This window comes from Microchirus variegatus (genome assembly GCF_963457635.1).
Source record: "Microchirus variegatus genome assembly, chromosome: 7".
Taxonomy (NCBI): domain Eukaryota; kingdom Metazoa; phylum Chordata; class Actinopteri; order Pleuronectiformes; family Soleidae; genus Microchirus; species Microchirus variegatus.
Genome location: NC_139808.1, coordinates 26,745,145 through 26,766,455, shown reverse-complemented (window position 1 = coordinate 26,766,455; position 21,311 = coordinate 26,745,145). Strand labels below are relative to the sequence as shown.

The window sequence follows — 21,311 nt, the reverse complement described above, 5'->3', positions numbered from 1 at the left end:
CTTGAAAGAGTCTTGAAAGGATACACAAGCACCCTCTGATAAGCGTTAAGTACAGTATCAGGTTTATTGAGCAAGAAAACCTTTAAAAAAAAAAAATGGATACCAACAATTATATAGTCAAGTGTAATTAGTCTGCGAAAGTTCCTGCAGGCTGTTATTGCCCCCACGGTCATGTTCGTCTTTTCATGTCAAGTCCTCGCAATGGAAATTACAAGCACTTAGTACTTGGCTCTCTCTCTCTCCCCCCTCTCTCTCAATTATGAGTGGAAACTGCTTCTTCTTTTATTTGACCGCTGAACTACTGGATAATTAAAAGTGCAGCGAAAGACGTAGGCTGGGAACTGAAAGCATTAAACGCTGCTTTTCATGCTGAGAAGACGGGCTGAGATCGTCATAAAGAGGCCACTCTATGAATAGAAATGCTTTACTGATATCATATCCATGTTTATGGCCACTATTGTTTGCTGCAGACTGAAATAACAGGTTGTCCTTCTCAGAAAAAGTTCTTTTTTTTACAAGTGATTGAAATAGCGACGCAGGCTCTCTCATTCTCTATCTATCTAATTATCTGGTTTATTCCTGGTCTTCCTGTTAAAAGACAAGGTCACTCGTGGCTCTCTCTTAACCTGTGTTTTGAGTTAGCTTTGTGAATACCACACTTATTTCCACTTGTTTACTGTTACTTTTTCCTGTTTTTCTCTCTCGGGCTAATTCCTTCTCCTCTGTTTTTCACACAGTTCACCTACATTTCAGCCAGTTCATTACACAACAAGCTAGACTGGCTCCAGCAGTCACCTAATTAGGTCCCCACCCCCCCTCCCCCACCCCTCCAATGCAATCCACTTTTTTTTCTCAAGTCCCAGCTAAAGGCACCATTACCAGGGTGTAAATTACATCTAACACGGAGTTGAAATAATCTAAATTAAAAGAGTAAATACTTAATAATCTGGCAGAAAGTTGCAGGTCCGCGCACTCTTGCTTAAACAAGTCAGTGGTTTTGAACAGGCCAGGGGTCTTTGCAACCATCTGGACCCTCTTACGGCTTGGCCCTGGCCCAGGTCTGACTGGGGGCTATGCTATCATCAGCTGAGTGAAGCCCCAAAGGCAGGCAAGGTGCCAACAAAAAGACCCCAGACATGAGGGTTGGGACTGGGAGCCCCCATGTCGGAGACCTCCGTGGAGGGGAAAGCGGGGCCAGGCTATCTTTATTCCATCCCCGCCCGTGCTTTATTCGGAGATGGCAGCGTAAGAAAACATGTTCACAGTGGGGGAAAGAAAATGAAGAAACGCGTCGAGTGGGAGCATAAGTAAAAACATAGCGAGTTGCGTATAGGAAATTCTCGCTGAAGGGATTGAAGTAATGTCTAATATAAAAAGTGTCAGCTGCCGGCTTCACCCGCGAGGCTGGATTGGGTGTCTGGAGTTATGGCTTCCAAACAATACCTCCTTGTTCGTTTTTTGGTTTAGCTCAGAGCAAATATATGACAGGAATTGGATCGCGAGTTGTCCAGGGAGTGCGCCCTGCATGCCTTTTTAAGAAATGTGTTTACGATATAAAAAGGTCTCCGTCGCGGTCTCCCGGGACCTGCTGGTTTGGAGGCTCTATGAAAACTCAAGTCCTGCCCATATCCTTGGCATGTTTGGTGCGGACAGCTCTGTTTTTCGAATCCAGAATGGATGCTTAACAGACCTGTTTGTGTTTCATAAAGTGGAATTCCTTGAGCAGAAATTAACCATAATGTTGTGCGATTGAAAGCTTTGATCCGTTTAGAAAATAGCATTTTTTTTCTATTTCTCGTCTGGTCTTGCTAACTGTAGTAATTATAGGTGCCAGTTTTTTGCTTTTATGACTCAGGTTTTACATAACCAATTCTTTTTATTATTAAGAATCAAAGATGTGTGCCTGTGTCGTGTGGCGCGGCGGTGTGGTCGGCTGGTTATAGAGTGAGACCAGGTGTGAGCTTGGCTTTATTTCAGTCTTTTGAAGCTACCGTCAAGGAGCGTCTTGTTCTGGGTCAACGCTTACTCTTATATTTATTCACTAAAGACGCTAAAAACAATGAATGCCGAACACTCCCAATGTCAAATATCCAGTTTTCATGGAAACGGGCCATTCATAAAACAACGTCAATAACATGGAATGTTTGTACACCTGCGCACCGGTTCGCTACAATTTGTCATGAATGGAAACCTGTTTACAAAATAGTAAGTTGCTTAGTTGCGGATTTCGGATGAAAGCACAAATAGCTGGCCGTGTTTTATGCTAAATACAGTAACCCTCCATTAGATGTTATCTATCGCTGTGAAATTACTGTTTTCTGTTTTTTTGGTTTCCAGCATTTCCGAAAGCCTTAGTGTTAGTGGGAAAATTAGATCTAAATTGTACCTTTTCTTGTTGTTTTTGCACTTTCAATGAATGGGGGGTGGGGCCACACGGTTGGTGGTGTAGTGGTTAGCACACTTGCCTTTTGCAGCAAGAAGACCTGGGATTGAGCCCCCGATTGGTGCAAGCAGTGGTGTCGCTAAATACACCAGACTCCTGTGTTAGATATTGAGATTTTAGACATTAACCCTGTTAATTGTTGGAGATTAAGCTACGTTTTTTTAGGATTGTGAAGTCGTTTTAACTGATCTACAGTTCGGGATTGTTCGGATTGATTCTCTTCCTGTGATTGCACCAATCAGTCTCCCATAGTATCGGTTCAGCTCGCTTGGAACCTAGCTAGAGCAGGTACTAAAAAGGTACCATGCTAATGGCAACGTACCATATCGAGGCGGTGGAAACGCGCCGTATATGTGGCCTTGCGATGGACTAGCGAACTGTCCACGGTGTACCCCGCTTATCGGCCAGTTAGCTAAGATTGGCACCCTCCGCCACCCTCGTGTGGAGGATAAAGCGACAGAAAATGGATGGACGGGCTTTGGACGAATGAAAAGGATACCATAGAGGACATGATATTATAGCCTGAGCTCTTTGGGGAGGCGGGGATGTCTATAGCCATGATGCTAACACGCTCATAATGACAACATTAGCGTGCCGACGGTTAGCAGGTTTAACGTCAGTCATGCGCATTATAGCTACTTTGCAATCATCACAGGCTGAGAGGACGGTGACATTTGAAGAAACATTACGGTGAAGGATTTCGCGGAAATGCCTCCAGTAGGCCAGTTACCTCATTACAAAAGTCAAAAGTATCAATCTCACGATTGTGCTGTAGCGGCGATGGAGCGTGAGCGAAGTGGAAACGTCTTTATGATTCGTCCTCCGGGGACCACAGCGAACTGAACTCAATCAAGTGCGAAAGAAAAAAGGAAAACTCCATGTGTTCGTGTCAGCGTCAATATGCATTAGGTGCCTTGGCTTTTCCAGTTGACATGGCTGTTGAAGTAATTGGATTAAAGGCATGGTCTACTGCACACTGAGTAAATATAAGGGACAATTCAGAATGCTTCAGAGCAGACTCCCAGGGTTTCACGCTGGTATACCTCCACAATGTTTTTGCGCTACATATGGCAGCATGATGCAAGCGTAAGCCCGCAATGAAAGCATACATGACCCCCCCCCCCCCCCCATCCATCCTCGCTGGAAAGTACACACATGGTCCTTGATTCAAACCTGTTGCTATCTTCGGAGAGATGCATCATTTACGTGGATGAAGGATGAAGTTGTTTTCAGTCTCGAGAAGCGGTTAGTGATTGAGAGGAGTTTTCAAATTTGATTGCCTTCCAGCTTTCTTTGGCCTGCTGTGCTGCTTAAAGGGCCCCATCCCAACCTTAAAATGCCTCCCGGAGCATAAAGGCTCTCTTTGGCTCACCTCGTCCGTCGCAACATTAAACAAAAACAAAGGATGCAGCAGGTGTCTTCAGAATAAAAGACCTGTGATACAAACATCATGTGAAAGATTCACATCACCTGTTTATCATTTTTTTCAGTTATTCGTCACCATATTTAAAGTTCAAAGAAGATTCTACGGACGGTCAGTTTTATGTGCACTAATTAACGAGATGATCGCATAGTTGCAGTAATAGAAAACCCCCTCCTTTTTTGATGTTGTTTGTTTAGATTTAAACCCGATCTTGCTTTAAACACTCTGGGTGCTCTTCCTTTTTGTTTCATCCATGTGCGAAGCAGCTGGCGGAGTATCAGGGGGACATGCATGTGTTAACGTTTTTCTGACCTGCAAAGACTTACCCGAAAGAATGCAGCCCCGCTATCTCCAGCCTCCAGACTAAGATGAAACAGCCCCCGGTCTGCTTTTAGGGACACGACACAATGTGTTCGAAAATGTAGCCGACTCATCCTCGAGAAGTTATTTTTGTTCTTTGTGTCAAAACAAAAACACATTGCAGTTGGAAATGCCGGTTACAAAAATGGTACGCGTAAAAATATAGCATTTAAGCTAACCTTCCAAGCCAAGTTTAGTGTGTGTCATATACTACCGTTCAAAAGTTTGGGGTCACTAATACAATTTTTTTTGTAAAAGTCACACTTTAATTCATCAAAAGAGTTGCAAAATGAATAGAAAATATAGTCAAGACATTGACAAGATTAGACATAATAGAATATTTTTTTTGCTGTTTTCAGCTGTGCTAACATAATTGCACAACGGTTTTCTAATCATCCAATAGCATTCTAATTCGATGTAACACAATGTACCATTAGAGCACTGGAAATGGGCCTCTATACACCTATGTACATATTCCATTAGAAACCAGACGTTTGCAGCTAGAATTGTCGATTACAGCGCGGCTGACGAGAGCTTCAGTGAGGAGAGATTTCTATCGGCTCATTTACAGCAACAAGGAGGTTTTTGACCATAAAAACAAGTTAATGTGTGGAAGTAGAATAGTCGTTTGCCACATTAACAATGTATAGAGTGTGTTTCTGATTAATTTAATGTTATATTCATTGAAAAAAAAAGTGCTTTTCTTTCAAAAATAAGGACATTTCTAAGTGACCCCAAATCAATCAAAGAGCCAAAGTAACCTCTGTATTTTATACTTATATGCATCGTCAGCCTGTGGCGCGATGAGAAATAACCAACAAATTGAAGATTAAATATCACACAGTCACCACTCTTTATAAGGAAGCAAGCGTATTTAGACCGACCGGCTCACTCAAGCGTCTCTTTTTAACTACGGGAGGAAAATCTAAGCACTATTTTTTGATGAAGGATACACATTTAAAGAAATGTGGGTTGTGGATTTGTATAACTTAGTGAGGTGATCCAAATTTTCCATCATGGGATAAAATGGGAATCGCCTGAGCCCCGTTTTTGGCAAGAAGTTAAAAACATCATCTAAGTAAAGTACGGGCTGGCCGAGCGCCATCGCCTTGTCCAAAGTCTGTTTAACCTCAAAGTCTGGGGATAAAGCAGTGGCTCAAACAGGCCACGGATTCCAGTGACATTATGTTGCGGCAGGGAGGGAGGGAGGGAGGCAGGGAGAGCCTCGGTAATGTGTGAAACGACATTCTTCAAATAAACCGTCTGAAATGAAACTGAGAAACAGTGTGAGACAGGAAAAATAAGTGGTGTTTCATGGCTGGCGCTCGGCGGGAGACGCGTGACCTATTTTCAGGGTTGCGAAGCACAGACTTAACACCAGATAGTGGTGTTAATTTTGACGTTAGCGCAGGACAGGTCAGCGACTCTGGGCAGCTGGGCCTGACTCCACGTGAACCCTCCACAGCGCATCACTCTCTGCCTCTTGGCCGTCGAAATAACACCGTCGCGGTAATTGCTGTCGCGCACGGATTTGTCTCGCGCGTCATTAAAATTAATTGCCTCACATTCTACCCGTTTCATAAATATGTGCGGCAATTATTTCTTTGCAGGAGTCGTCGTAATGCGAAGAATAATAATAATAATAATGTGAGAATCCATCGGAAATAGAAAGAGGAGAAAAACGGCAAACATTCCTGGCGTTTCCACTTCAGGCTTAATTACGACTGAGAACGAGCGGCCAAGTTTTTCGGAGAGGGGATTGTGTGCAGATCCAGTCATCTGAAAAATAAAATAGGAGACTGTTGGAATGGTGTTGGCAGCGCTGGACTGGGCCTTCCAAACAAACACGCTGATCCAGGAGAATCAGTAACAAAACACATTAGTACTTTGGAAACGGCGATTCCTTGCAGTCTTAGCTGCGATATCTCCGTTTTTAACCAATTAACGCTGGGTTTTTTTTTGCTGCGTATCTGTGCCATTACCTCGTTTATGAAGCCCAGAAGGTTTGAAAACAAACAGTTCAGCCACTGCTGAGAACGCTGTGTTTTATTGTAATCTCGGGCTCAGCGAGATCTCTGAAAAAACCCGCTCCGGTTACGTAAACGGTTCTCCCGAACAGCAGATCCTCCTGCTCTGGGCACTAGTCCGGGCACATCCGGTTGCGTACATTGAACCACAGAAGAAGAAGAACGTCCGTTGTGGAGGTGTTTCACGAGCGACAGTGTCTTCTGACTCAAAGTCGTAAAAAGAGACTGCGGCGAGGAGTTAGCTATTTTTAAACATTGTTAAAACAGTGTTTTGATAATGAGTAGCAGTGCACAGTTCCACAGTTCCAGACGGGGGAGCTGCGCTTCTTCTGTGCTAATTACGTCACTTCCAGGTATTGGCCAATCACAAGACAGTTGGGAAGGCTCTCGTTGGCTGGCCATTGGGGTGAGATTTCAGTCTGAAACAGCACGGCTGATGAGAGCTTCAGTCAGGAGAGATTTCTATCAGCTCATTTCCAGCAACTTGGAGGTTTTTGAGCATAAAAACAAGTGAATGTATGCAAGTAGACCTCCATAACTCGCATATATGTGCAACAGGACCGCTCTATGTGAGCTTTAAGGAGTTGGGGTGTCTACGCGACGATACCCATTGACAAAATGTGTGGGAAAAACACCAAATACCAAATGTCTGGCAGCCAAAATAGTGCAGTATTTGCTTTGCACTTTGTCGTACGTTTTTTTTTTTACGAGCTCACAAAAGGAATTCTGTTCGTACATTAATAACAACCTTGAGGCTTTTATTGAGGTTGTTCATACTTTGTCTCTTGTGTATCGCAAGCTCGTTGAATGTATGTGTGTGTGTGTGTGTGTGTGTCCGAGGAAAACTGCCAGTCTTGTCGCCACTGCGCTCACCGGACTCTCATTTCCAGTCCATTACAATCCACCAGAGATTCACCTTCCCCTCTCTCTCTCTCTCTCTCTCTCTCAAATGTTTATAGTCTTTTCATTCAGCAAAGAGCAATTTGAAACCAATATCTGCGATAACACACACACACACGCGCGGAAACCTCCTCGCTTTACATGGGTCAAAAGGCATACAAGGGGGAAACCTGACATTGTGGAAAATAATAGTGATAATGAAAGCATGATCTTGGGGAAGGACTATACGCAGGCTGAATACCGTTATGAGATTAAGAGGCTGTGAGCTGCTCGGGAGATTAGAATTTAATAGAATATGACAAAAGGCTCGTTAGCCGCAAAGACGAATAGGAAGCAAGAGCGAAATAAAACCGAGAAATGACGTAGGATTGGGCTATCGCAGTATTGTGTGTACAAAACCTCAGATTATGACGATCCGAGAAACGGGAAACGGGGTCGTGCGCGAGGCTCGTGGAAAGGTTCGCCGCGTCGCTCTCCAGTGAAGAAGCAAGGATTTGCTCTATTGAGCAGTTAATGCAATTGCCTCGAAGCGTTAATCATTTTCAGGAGAAGTGTTAATCTCTTGACGACATGTGATTTCCACATGGTTGCCAGAGCAAACGCTATCGTTTCAGGTCTGCTGCGGTTACTGTAAGCCGGGCATGCTTCCATTATTAAAACTCTCTCTCCGTAGTTCTCAGAGGCGCAGCTTGTGAACAGGCAAGGCAGGCAACTGCTTGGGGCCCCGGAGCTGATAGGGGGCCCCCCGACACTCGGAGCCTGAGGGCTGTTTATACTGAAATGTGCAGTGACCAGCCGCCTCCCCGTCCCCCTTAAACAACAATGGGCGATTTGCAATGACATCTCAGTAGGAAACCTCCCTAAAGGGGCCCCACCTCACTTTAACCTGTGTGAAGTTATCGTTCTGCAAGTTGGAAAATGAAGAGGATTATTTACAGTGTAATGCATATCTTTTTTACTCAGTTTATATATGTTTTTAAAAGCTTTTTACAGTATTTTATTGTTCTTTACATTTATATTTTCACATACTTTTTAAATACAAGGTTTTCCCTTGTTATTTCTTTCATTTCAGGAAAAAAAAAAATATTTTGAACTCATACATTTTTCGTTGGTGTCAGATTATTTATAACATAATGGTGATGAACACTGGTTGGAAGGAAGGGCCCCCTGGGAAATTTTGCTTAGGGCCCCCTAGGAATTTTTGCTTAGGGCCCCTACAGACTCTAGAATCGCCTCTGGTTGTTCTAATCCAGAGGCGTCAGACTAATTTTTGTTCAGGGGCCACATGCAGCGCAATTTGATCTCAAATGGGCCGGACCAATAAAATAATAGCATAATAACATATGAATAACAAGTTTTTTTCCCTTTTGTTTTACTTTTAATGAAGTATCTTTTTGACAAATATGACAATAATATTATCCCTAAATGTACCATTTACACATCACACAGGTAGTTTAGTATAGTATTTCAACAACAAACTAATCCCGGGGGCTGGATCAGACCCTCTGGCGGGCCGGTTCTGGCCCACGGGCCGTATGTTTGACACCCCTGCTCTAATCGGACACAGAAGATACTGAGGCTTTGTTTTTTTTCCTCTTTTACAAGAGCAATATTTCACTCAAACGAAAGGTGTCTGTGACGCGAATGCACCAAACGGGAGCGTTTATTCCCGCTCCTGCTCTGTTTTTTTAGGGGTCGGGGATTTTGTTAACCCACGTATGACCCGCGACGCCGTGTACGTTATTCTTGGCTCAAAAACTCCCAGATTCCAAAACGAGCCACACGCCGTCTGTGGAGGAGTTCTGTGCGCCCGCAACTTTGCGACGCCGACTCTGTGAGACCCCGAAACCCCCCCCCCCCTCCAAAAAAAACCCCCATCACATCCCAACCACTTCCATATGGTCTCTAAGCAGCAGGGTGCCATGATGTATTATTGTTGTCTATGGGGCTGTGTGAGCGGTGCTTTCCAGCGAAGCCACTGTCTTCTCTACTTTAGTGTCTTTCTCCTGAAACGACGCCCACAAAAAAACATAAAAGCAACTTGTTCTTGAAGAATCCGACCCAGTGCTTGTCCCGTCGTTTTTCCTATTAAGGAGGATTAAACAAACAAAATATGTATAAACAAAAAAAAAAACATCTCCCGCTCCAGACATTGTGTACTAACTCCCCAATTTCTTTTCTTTTTTGTCAATGGTAGCAATTAGAAAAACATGTGGCACATGAAGCCCCAGCAAGAGCCATTTGCAGCATAAACAGACACAGCAGCAGCTGGAGCTGCTGAACTCCTGGTTTAGGAAGACAAACTGAGAGTGAGCTGTCCTGCGTGTATGTTAATGATGGGTTAGGGATGATGGGGTGTGTATTGATTACAGGATCTGTCTAATGGTCCATAATTCTTTACAGCGCTGCCAAGGGAGTGTTATAGTTATACCCCCTGAACTGTGAACTGTGCAAACCCCCCCACAAATCCACACATGACATATAAAAGCCACGGAGGGCTCCGTCTGTGTTGCATTCCTGCAAACGCCGCAGGACCGTTAAGAAAACAAGTTTTTTTTGCTCGTATAATAAAGTGACAAACTTGCTGTTCTGCTTTTAAGCTTTAAATACGTCCTTGTGACTCAGTGGATCAGCCGTGTCACGCGCCGGGTGTCGATTTGTGACGTAAACTCTGCTGTATATATACTACCGTTCAAACGTTTGGGGTCCCCATAGTTTTCCATTAAAAGTCACACTTTTATTCATCAAAAGAGTTGCAAAATGAACCGAAAATATAGTCAAGACATTGACAAGGTTAGAAATAATGATTTTTATTCATTCATATTCTGTTTTCAGCTGTGCTAACATCATTGCACAAGGGTTTTCTAATCGTCCAATAACCTTCTAACGCCATTAGCAAACACAATGTACCATTAGAACACTGGAAATGGGCCTCTATACACCTATGTACATATTCCATTAAAAACCATACGTTTGCAGCTAGAATAGTCGTTTACCACATTAACAATTTCTGATTCATTTAATGTTTGGGAAAGAAAGTGCTTTTCCTTCAAAAATAAGGACATTTCTAAGTGACCCCAAACTTTTGAACGGTAGTGTATCTTTGTTGGTGTTGAATCAAACCAAAACATATACAATTTTATAAATATCAGGCACTTAATTCCACCAATTTCATCGAAATAGTGTATGAAAATATATCATGAAATAAATCAGCTAGAATAGTCGTTTACCACATTAAAGGTGCATTATGTAATAAATCTAAATCAACTGGCCATAAAATCCTCCTAATATGTCACAGAGACTCAGGAATAATGTTCATATAACAAACTGAACTCACCAACAACAACAGTACAGACAAAATATTTGCATTAAAAAAAATATTTTGCAGACTGCAAATCATGTTTATGTTTTTAAATCATGTTTTGTGGCATGTGGCGCCACTTACCGCCGTCTACCAATCACTGCAGTCAGTAGAGTCTCAGCTGCCGTGCGACCACGGGGTCGCCAGTTACGTCAGAGTGAAACACAGTATAGACTGTGTTTATGAATCATTTAATGTTAGATTCATAGCAAAAAAAAAAGTGCTTTAGAAATAAGGACATTTCTAAGTGACCCCATACATTTGAATGGTAAAGTACAGAGGTTACTTTGGCTGCATGTATTATGTCTGTGGAAATAAAAAGACTGACGCATGTTCTCGCTGCAGTCGTGAGCTCATGGTTCTCGAAACACGAATCGGTGCTGAAGGAGTCTGAACAGGAAATGCGTGCCGCAGGTAGACCGCCGTTCTCGCCCGGCGGGGGAGCCCGACAAAGAGCCGAGTGGCAGCAGCCCTTTCCCGTCTGCGATCGTCCGTCGGCGTCCACAGCATCTGTGTCAATAGCATTCCACAGCGCTGTTGACGGAGTGCCGCGTGTTTGCTTTTGCCACCACAGACACCCCCCCTCCACCCCCCCCCCCCCCACACCCCCACTGATTTACTGTTTGAGGACAATGTCGTAAATCCTCGAGTGCCGTCGAAACTACATACATTTCTGTCACAAGATCGAGAGCTTGTTGACTTTGAATTGTGTGCCATAGACGACTGGCAGAGTCCATTTGGAGCGTGATGGGAGTTTATGAGGTAGTCATAGCGGTTTTGTTTTTCCACGACCATGAAATAACCTCTGGTTCTGCGTTTGCAGACTATTGATAAACATTATGCACACATTCGTCTTTTAAAATATAGAACGCCTCAGCTTTTTTTTATTCGTCGGATGAAAAACATATAGCTCTGCAGGCGTTCGCTTCTTTGATGAAGTGTGAGTTTGTCGCCGTTGGCCTCAATGACCACGTTTTCCCCCATTCTCTCATTTTTATTACTTTTTTTTGTTGGAAAAGCAGTGAAAGTGACGGTATTTCTAAAAGAAATCACTGGCCTGCAGCACTAAAGTAAGGCTTTACTCCATGGGAAATTGGATAAGGGTTTAAAGGCGCCATATGTAAGAATGTGGCCAAAAATGCTTACTACATTCAAATTCAAAATACCGAAAATAACCTTTTAGGTTTCGTTTTCAGACGTAACTGGCAACCCGTGGTTGCTCTGCAGCTGAGACTCTACTGACTGCAATGACTGGTAGACGGCGGTAGACGGCGCCACATGCCAAAACATGATTTCAAAACATTTGAAGTCTGCAAAATATTTTTTTTAATGCAAATATTTTGTCTGTACTGTTGTTGTTGGTGAGTTCAGTTTGTTATATGAACATTATTCCTGAGTCTCTGTGACATATTAGGAGGATTTTATGGCCAGTTGCTTTAGATTTATTACATAATGCACCTTTAATGTAAGTGATCTACATTTAAACTAAAAACGGCGGTTAAAGACTCAGGAGAAATTGAACATGACAGCGCCTCCAGAGTCGCTGCTGAACGAGACAGACAAAAAGGGCTTGAAAAGTGAAACTAATGCCAGTTAGAGTGAGCCCCAGTGTTGCGATCATGGGAGACCATGAAGGAGCATTAGCAGGAACGCCGTTCCGCTGCTACATACAATCAGGCGAGGGTCAAATCGTCATGATCCTGCTGAAAAACCCGTGCTCTCTCTCTCTCTCCACAGCCGACTGCCAGCCGCCCTGCCAGAACCGCGGCTCCTGCAGCCGCCCGCAAACCTGCGTGTGCCGCTCGGGCTTCCAGGGCGCCCGCTGCGAGGAGGCGGCGCCGGAGCAGGTGTACATCCACGACGGCGGCACGCTGAGGCGCGTGCAGCCCGGCACCAACCCCTTCCAGAGAGACCAAGCGCGGAGGAGGCCCTCGGAGAGACAGGTCAACAAGGGTCAGACGCCGCGACCTGCGACCACCAGGCAGCCGGCACACACCGCGTAAGTGACGCAGCTGTGCTTTCCCCAACAAATGAAGAAAATTAGGAATGAAATTATTTATATAAACTAAAGAAATTGAAAAAAAAAAATAATATTTACTAGACAAAGATATTGGCTCTAAATTTACAAAATAATTGTCTAGGAAACACATAAAATACTGTATGGGAAAGTACAACACATACAATACTGTATGGGAAAGATCCAAGAGACTTTTGAGTCATTCTATAAACGACTTTATTATTTTGGAATCCCTAGATTTACCAGCTTTGCCAAACAAGGATGGGTATAAACAAGTCCTTCACAGATAGATAATAGATAGATAGATATAGAATGTCTTCCAGCCCAACCGAGGCAATCTGACAAAAAAAAAATCAATTTTGAACAAAAAGTACTCAAAATGTTTAAAATCAGATTGAATTTTGGCAAATTTGGCTCGTTTTTATGAGCAAAAAGATAAAGAAAAACGCTCTAATTTTGTAACTTCTGCACCATTATTGCTACTTTATATCAGGACTAAAAATGTGACATAAAATCATAATTTTGACTCAACAACGCTGAATATGTGACCTACAAGCACACACGCAACACCAGTAAGTCCATATAAGGAATTTACCACGTAACAGTTCGTCTTAATCGTCTTAAAAGTCTTAATTTCACACTGTTATCGTTTTATTGGAGCGCATTGACGTGTAGAACACGTGTTAATAATACGTTTTCGCTCACTGTCGGAAAACAAATTGACACGCTGTGCTAATAAAGCAGTAATTCATTACACATAAATCAAATCAGATAACACGTTACATCTCGTATGAGCTTTATATAAAACTAATTATGTGTAAAATAAGTCATTTTTTTTACTTCCATTACTACCACGCTTGATCATTTATGAGGGTAAATCTATAAAATATAGCGTGATTTATACCACACAGAAGTGATAAACTGTTCTATTCTGGATTATTTTTTGTCTCCGTTTGTTTTTTTGTAATCACTCCAGCTAATAATCGCTCCGACTAAATCGTCTTTCAATGCGTTCGGCAAACTCTCCAAAGACCGTTAAGCAGACGGGCTCAACAGATTCTTGGCTCAAACTTGACTTATTTGAGTTCCAGTTGTTGAAAATAAGGTTTTTTTGTTATGGGAGGTTTGATTAATTACTTTGCCGTATTCTTGATCAGAGATGTTTTTGGAGGGCGTAATTGTTTCCGGGAGTCTTTTTTGATGGAGCGTTATTACTCACAGGCTCGGGCTTATTTTGTCCAATTCAATTCTGGACTCCAGTGATTTTTCTAATTTGCTTACAGTTAGTGATCGAGCCGCAATTTATTTGTCGACTGAGGTCATAATTCTTCTTTTTTTTTAACCAGTTTGTCGTCTCAGTAACCGAGGCCATTTGAGCGTTCTCAATTCCATCTGACATTAATGGTGCTCCTCTTGCTAATTATAAGGGCCCTTGTGTTATTTGCTGCTTATGAAATTAAGCTGGCTGAGCCGTCCACATGTTTGTGGTAGCTCGTAGGAAAAAAATCTTCAGAGTGTGCTGGCAGATGATTCATGAAAGACTTTTCTACATCCTCATTCCCAAAATGTCTATCTTGGAGGCATAGTAAACGCACTAATCAATACAAGGCCTCTGAGGAGTGCACAGTTGCTATCCATATGTTGTTCTTTGTTCTTGACTCGCAGGACATTTTTGCGCCCTGAGTCACACGCGGGCAACAGAGAGCCAAAAAGGCGGCTAACGGCTCGACGCTGTACGCAGCAGACGGCGTTCCTGAGTCACCGGTGCTCTGGTGCTATGACTGTTGAAAGTGACTAAGTGTTTGCAAAATCAGGATGAGCTTTTTTCCCCCCGCTGTGGTGCAAAACTTCCAAACATGCAGCTTAGGGATAATCCAATTACGAGTTTGGGAGATTTCCCTGAAATTGTTCAGGACAAAATAAAACCGCTGCCAAAATTGTAAAAAACGTCCTAATTTAAACATTAGTAGAATTCGACTCTGTTGATGCTCCGCACGCGTTCTCGAACCAACGCAAATGCTCTGCATTCTCTTGGCCCCGCGAGGATGATCTTTTAAGGGGTGTGACGTTTTCCCTGTGGAGAAGTGGTGGAAGACGCAGAGAGTCTCGGTTTCGTGTGTCAGGCTGAGGTTTCCACTGTTTTTTTTTTTTTTTTTTTTGCAAAAGCCAGGGGAAAGCACGAGCAACGTGAGGTCACGGAGAGTGAAAGTCAGATAGTGAGATAAGACCAAAGCTCAATTAAAGGGGGGAGGGGGGGAGGGGGGGACAGACACTGAGGGTGAATTCCAATTCCTTGCTTAACCCTCAATCTCAAAAATGCGCGCTCCCTCTAGTGCAATTGCTGTCCCGATTCTCAGAAAAATTAAGTTGAGGGGCAAATTTAAGGGCTGTCTCTTCCTCCAAGACCACCCTTGGGAGCAAGGGCTACCCAGAATGCTTTGCGTGTATCCACATAACAAAGATGGCGCCGAAAGCAGCGAAACGAGTACGCTACAAATGAAGTATTTTCTTTGTTAATAGAGATATGAAAATGATGAAAACCATTGTATTATCTTAGTTTAGGCCCATATTATGGATTACTTACGTCATTGTTGCGTAACGTTTATTTTTATTTTACGATCTTTTGTCAATAGCCAGCCGGTGCGGACAAGCGATCGTTTGCTATGGTTTACTTTTCAATAAGCCGTGGTGTGTGGTAACTGTCAGCTGAATATGTCCGTGGTTGTGGTATTTGTATGAGTATCATCTTATAACTGACTGACAACCTAATAACTTGACTGACAAACGGATCGTACTAAATAATCGTCACGTAAATGTGTTCTTCTTCTTCTTTTTTGGAGTCGACAGACTGGACACAGGTTTTGCGTTATTCTGCCCCCTACAGTCTGAAGACGCATCTGCATTTAAGGGGTGTCCCATTTCTAAGTGACAAAATAACCCTCAACACTTGGTTTTGAGGGCCAGTTAAGATTAAGGGTTGAGCTTGAGGGTTAAGATAGGAATTGGAATTGGCCCTGAGACTCACATGGATCATTTGCCTCCAATTAAGGGAGCAAAGGCCACTTCGTACATCCAGCACCCAGTCTTTCTTGGAGTGGACTGGGCCCGTTACGTCAAGAGCGCCCCGTCACTGGCCCGGCCTGTCAAGTGGCGCCAAGAACAAGAATAAGTGTAGAGAAGGAATGAGGCGGACGAGGAGTGAAAGAATGATAATAAGAGAGAACATCAATCCGACGAGAAAGCAAATTGTTCTGTCGAAAGCAAAGACAAAGCGGTTGACCAGCTTTGAAGTCTCTCATCAGTTTTGCCTGCTTTCCCAGTGTCCAGTCAGCTGTGGTTTGTAACCGAAGCCCCCGCTGAGCGCACAACAGCAGGCGTCAGACGGGGGGAAAAGTGTAAAGTCTGCAGCTGATTATTAAGAGGTTTGTCAACATCTCAGGGAAGTCGATGCTTGATTTAATTTCTCCGCAGGCCAACACACACACAGCCAAAAAAAAGAAGAAGTATGTGTTGCTTAACACGGGCTTTGTTGATCAGACATTGAGAAACGCGAGGGTTGTTTAGTTGCAAGTAATGTCTGACTTGTTCAGTGTTTGCTTTGGCATTACTTTAATGGTATTATTACATAATATTTACATGCATTTAATCATTATACACTTCCTTTACAGTAGCCATGTTTTATATTTCCCTGACCCAGTAGCTCACTAATGAAATGATGTGTTGTTTAGGATTCAAAGACGTTTTCTAGCCTAAACTGGAAGAGGCCAAATTCATTCATTCTTTGGTGGTGTTTGGATGAGAAATCTGAGCGATATTGGTAGAAATGCGACAGTTATATCACTGAATGAGGCACGTCCACCCCTCACACATGTAGAAAGTACTATAGACAGATGCTGCCCTTACGTTCCTTCGATGTGTGCGTGAGTTACTTTGGCAACCGTTGTCAAAAGCCTGCAAGAAATTACAGAGAAGAAGAAGAAGAACACACCAGTGTGTACTGTATCGACAATTACTCCGTTTGCATAACAAATGCAAGACATGTCAGTTGATGAGGTCGCTTGACAGCCTTCAAACGTGGCAGGTGACTTGCTAACTGTACCAGTGTGTGCAGTGCAGACTTTAACGTTGTTTGGGTAAGAAATGCAAGCGATATCGCCAAGGATAATCAGCCGAGCCTCGATCTGGCAACCCGAGAACCAGCCGACACTCCCCTGACTCCCCTGCCCGATGGACCTTCCGTCTGTGAACCAGTCGTGTCCGAGGGAGCTGTTAGCATCGTTCTCTTCTTCTTTGCTAGGATTGCGTCCTATTCCCTGCATCCAGACTTGTGCCGCCACCCGATGGTGAAGTGAGATACTACCAGACCCTGACACTCGAGTATACCGGAGCCTTAGAGAGTCCGTTGAAGCCCAGGAGCATTGTACTGAACTAGCTAGCATAAATGGGCATAAAAACAATGTCAAGACATGTCAGTTGATGAGGTCGATTGACCTCATCCTTGACCTTGACTTGCTAAGGGTACCAGTGTGTGCAGTGCAGACTTTAACGTTGTTTGGATAAGAAATCAGCCAAGCCTCGATCTGGCAACCCAAGAACCGGCTGGCACTCCCCTGCCCGACGGGCCTTCCGTCTGTGAACCAGTCGTGTCCAGGGGAGCTGTAGCATCGTTCTCTTCTTCTTTGCTAGGTATGCGTCCTATTCCCTGCATCCTTGTGCCGCCACCCGATGGTGAAGTGAGATACTACAGGACCCTGAGGCGCGAGTATACCAGGGCCTTAGAGAGAGGTCCATTGAAGCCCAAGACGCATTGTACTGAACTAGCTAGCATAAATGGGCATAAAAACACTGTCTTTGGTTGGGTTTTTTTGGAGGTGGAAGTGCAAAAATGTTCTACTCTTAACCCTAAATGACACTAATCTGGGGGAGTTTAGCTTAATACACAACAACACCTTGACGATAGTAACTCTGCATCTATATGGGCCAAACCTTTTGGAACAAATCCTTCCCTCCAAAAGTTTGAGCTTGTTTTGAGCGCTGGGATTCTGCTCTGTTCAAATTGATTGATGGTAGACATGCTGTCAGCCTCGTCCCCCCACTATGAAATGTTATTTTAGAGATTAAACGGCTTCATAAATAGTCCTACCGAATGGCTCCAGCACATTTATCAGTGACAGTCTTGGGTTAAAAAGTCTCGTTGGGGATGGACAAAACATATGAGGCGCCTCCTGTTCGATGCATAATTGTGGGACAGGAACAAGGCTCCATACCATACCATACTCCATCTTGTTGTATTCCTGTCCCCCGGTCTTCCACCTTTTCCTCTGACCCTTTCAGCTGTGTCCCCGGAGGTCTCAGCTGTCTCTTATGTGGGATCTAAACTCAAAAAAACTAAAAATAGACACAACGGATGTATGTGTAGCTGCACCGATGTGTAGCCTGCAAATAAATAACGGGTTGCTCCCTTTAATGTTTGCTGTGGAACAAATATGTTTTACTGTACTGTAAAGCCAGCGTTTTCCCATGAGTGCTGTCCTCAGCAGCACGGACCCTCGTCGTTATATCGAACTCTGGGCCCTAACACGTGGATAATATTCACCACTGATTATATGAATCCTTTTAAATAAATACATTAGTCATTGGCAGGAAATGGAGGATACTGTGTGTTAGTATGCAGGTCGTCCCTCATAAGGTTCTGTCTCTTTTGGTGTCTGTTATATAATGAGAGTCAGGACAGCTGGCAGCACATACCTGAAGAACAGTCGCACAGCTGTTAGACACAGTCGTACTGCATTTGGCTCAATTTGCCGTCATCTTTGAACTGAAGCTCATACGTAACGATTAAGTTAATCCTTGAAAGTAAGACATTGTCTGGGCAAAGTGGTGATAGTCACTTTCTAAGGCTGCTAAAGACTGTCCCAAAGATTACATAAACATCAAAATGTAATTTTTTTGTTGAAATAATTCCACCGAAAAGGGGACGACTGAAGCATCGCTGGATTATTTTCCACCCTCGGTTTCCCACCGTTCGACTGGCACTTCATCAACGACGTCATCCGAGTGTGCTTTTCTCGTTTACGGTTTAACAGAACACGAGCTTTCAGACCCACCGACTGTTAAACTTAGATTAATCTCACCGTGCAAAGTGCGGTAGCATGTTGATTTTAAGCGTAATATCCAATAACTTTGAGTAGGCACTCAAGTTTGTGGTCAAAAGTGGAAATACAGAGACCTATTTTCCATCCGAGCAAACAGAAATGACTAAAGCTATATATTTAAAGGTGCATTATGTAATAAATCTAAAGCAACTGGCCATAAAATCCTCCTAATATGTCACAGAGACTCAGGAATAATGTTCATATAACAAACTGAACTCACCAACAACAACAGTACAGACAAAATATTTGCATTAAAAGACATATTTTGCAGACTGCAAATCATGTTTATGTTTTGAAATCATGTTTTTGGCATGTGGCGCCACCTACCGCCGTCTACCAATCATTGCAGTCAGTAGAGTCTCAGCTGCCGAGCAACCACGGGTTGCCAGTTCAAGTCAAAAAACAAAACTTAAAAGATCTCGGTATTTTGAATTTGAACGTAGTAACCGTTTTTGGCCACATTCATCACATGATACCTTTAATGCCATTTACTGTCTTTTCTTTGACATAAGGTTTAGTTGTTTTATTACATTTTGATTCGGCTTATCCTAAAACGAAATGGACGACGATTAAACTCGTATTAATTGATGCTTAGATGTCGTTTTATTGGTGATTTGCTGCAGGGACGGTCGCAAAGTGAGGTCACACGCCCAGTAACGCACTGGGATGTTGATGGAAAATAAAAACACCCAGTGACTTGGCGCAAAAGACCTGCAAAGTGGGTGATACATACATCCTTCTCCACATTAACTGTTATGCTTATATCAGACCCGCTGTTTGCCCAGTGAGTAATAGGACTTGGTGGTTATGCAGCTTGTTGACTCAAGGCTTTTGCACATGGCCACACAGCTGCTTCTCAGAGGAAACTGTGGTCATAGTGGGAGTTCTCCATGTTAATCATGGATCACTGCTTGTGTTCACTCCCACTACAGACAAACCACACGGCCCAGCGCTGACAGGAGCCTCTGTCAGAAATCCTTGAGGTGACCTCAGCACCTGCGCAGAAATATTGTTTCACAGTCATCAGCAAACGTTCTTCATCGCAACCATCGCCGAAGATCTTGGCCCGAAAGAAACACTTGAGTAAAATATGGCCATAAACGCTAAAAGGCAGGGGTGGAAATTCACTTTCAACAGCTTTGTCATAACTCAGTTGAGAGGATAATAAATTAGCCCAAACCCCACAGTAGCTTTCCATCTCATAATACTCTTCATGTCTTTTGCCTTTGATCGGATACGAGTGTTTGTAAAAAATGAAATGAACTTCTAAACATCCGAGCCCTGGGAAAGTTCTGCCACTGTACCACCTGGCAATCTGCTTTACTGCTCGATGAGAACACGAACGCGACCGTACTCACGTTTTCCTTTTTTCATCTGCTAGCAAAGCATGAAGACGTGCGGACAAACGGGAACTCACTAGGCGAAAGGCTCCTCTCACATGAATAGGAATCCAAACCAGGCGTGCGACCATATGTCCGGAGCTGATTTGTGGGTCCACTTGGTAATGAACTTGAACGGTGGGGGTCAGGTTCACTGCCTTTTCGATGTGTGTGTCGCAGGCATGTTTACGTTGGCTGGTGCTGGTGCTACAAACTTGACCTTTGACCTCGGGTGAGCATTTCCACTTGTCGCACGAATGGATAGCACCTTTTTTTTTCTCCTCGGAGCGTGGACATCCTCTGTCACGGTTGCGTAGCGTCATTGTGTTCTTACTGCGTCAACGCGGAAAAAGTGCAGACTCAGCTGTGGGGAGGCAGCCCTGTCCTCAGGGGAACTCAAGGACGATGAAAGTGAATTTGATCGTCAATGTTACCGCAACACGTGTTTTCATGACTAGCGACTAGAAAAAGATGCGCGTGACGCCATTTTTTTACGGCCCGTGGCACAGGAATCCAGGCACGGTTTGCCAGTTAGCTGCGTTAGCTCCTTAAGCGCCGTTAGTGCACCTACAGTCGAACTGGAGCGGTCTGTTTATTAAACGAAAAGAGCAGCGCTGCAAATGACCTGTTACTTTAGAGACTCATTTTAACAATCGGGAGTCACGTAAAACATAAAAGTTAAGCGCGATAACCGTGTGTTAACCGCCGTTAGCGCATTAACGTTCCCTGCACTCGTCTAAATGTAAATACAGCGTAGATTGTGTCGTAGTTAAACGTTGAGCGAGGCAGACCCGGGAAGAGTTGGTGTGTTCTTTTGCTTTCTAAAAATATGAATCCAAATGAGCCCCATGAGTGTTTGGCTTCCTGCGAGGCCAGAGGGAACAAAGGGCCATAGAGAACTCAGCGCTCGGCGTGGGACAAGATATGTCTCACTGCCTCTTTCTCCATCCCAACTCCCCCCCCCAAAACACTGTCTGCGCTGTAGTGCCAGCAGCCCTGTGGCACACGCGGCCAAATCCATCTCGTCGTGCATGCTTGTGCAGAGATGCAGCTGTTGGAGTCACAAACACTAGCACAGCGGTTATAGAAGACACGAGTGCCTAAGTCCAGGATGCAGTCCAGTCTCCAGCTCTGGGGGCTTTGGCAGATGGAGAATGCATCCATCAGGCTCATCTCCCAGTTATTGGGGGGAATGTGATGAAAGCACAAATTAGCAGTCGGGGCTCGTGCATCAGTCACTCTGTTT

The 21,311-nt window shown here is 43.8% G+C and overlaps 1 protein-coding gene across 1 annotated transcript in view; it reads left to right on the top strand.

The window, feature by feature from the left end:
* The window catches only part of LOC310929293 (latent-transforming growth factor beta-binding protein 2-like), a gene marked incomplete at both ends in the record, with an annotated part of 118,933 nt that overhangs the window by 6,022 nt on the left and 91,600 nt on the right, over positions 1 to 21,311 (top strand). The window contains one exon of the mRNA XM_083892015.1: positions 12,252 to 12,513. Coding sequence (XP_083748141.1) covers positions 12,252 to 12,513 — 262 coding nt within the window. The remainder of the gene's footprint in view (positions 1 to 12,251; positions 12,514 to 21,311) is intronic.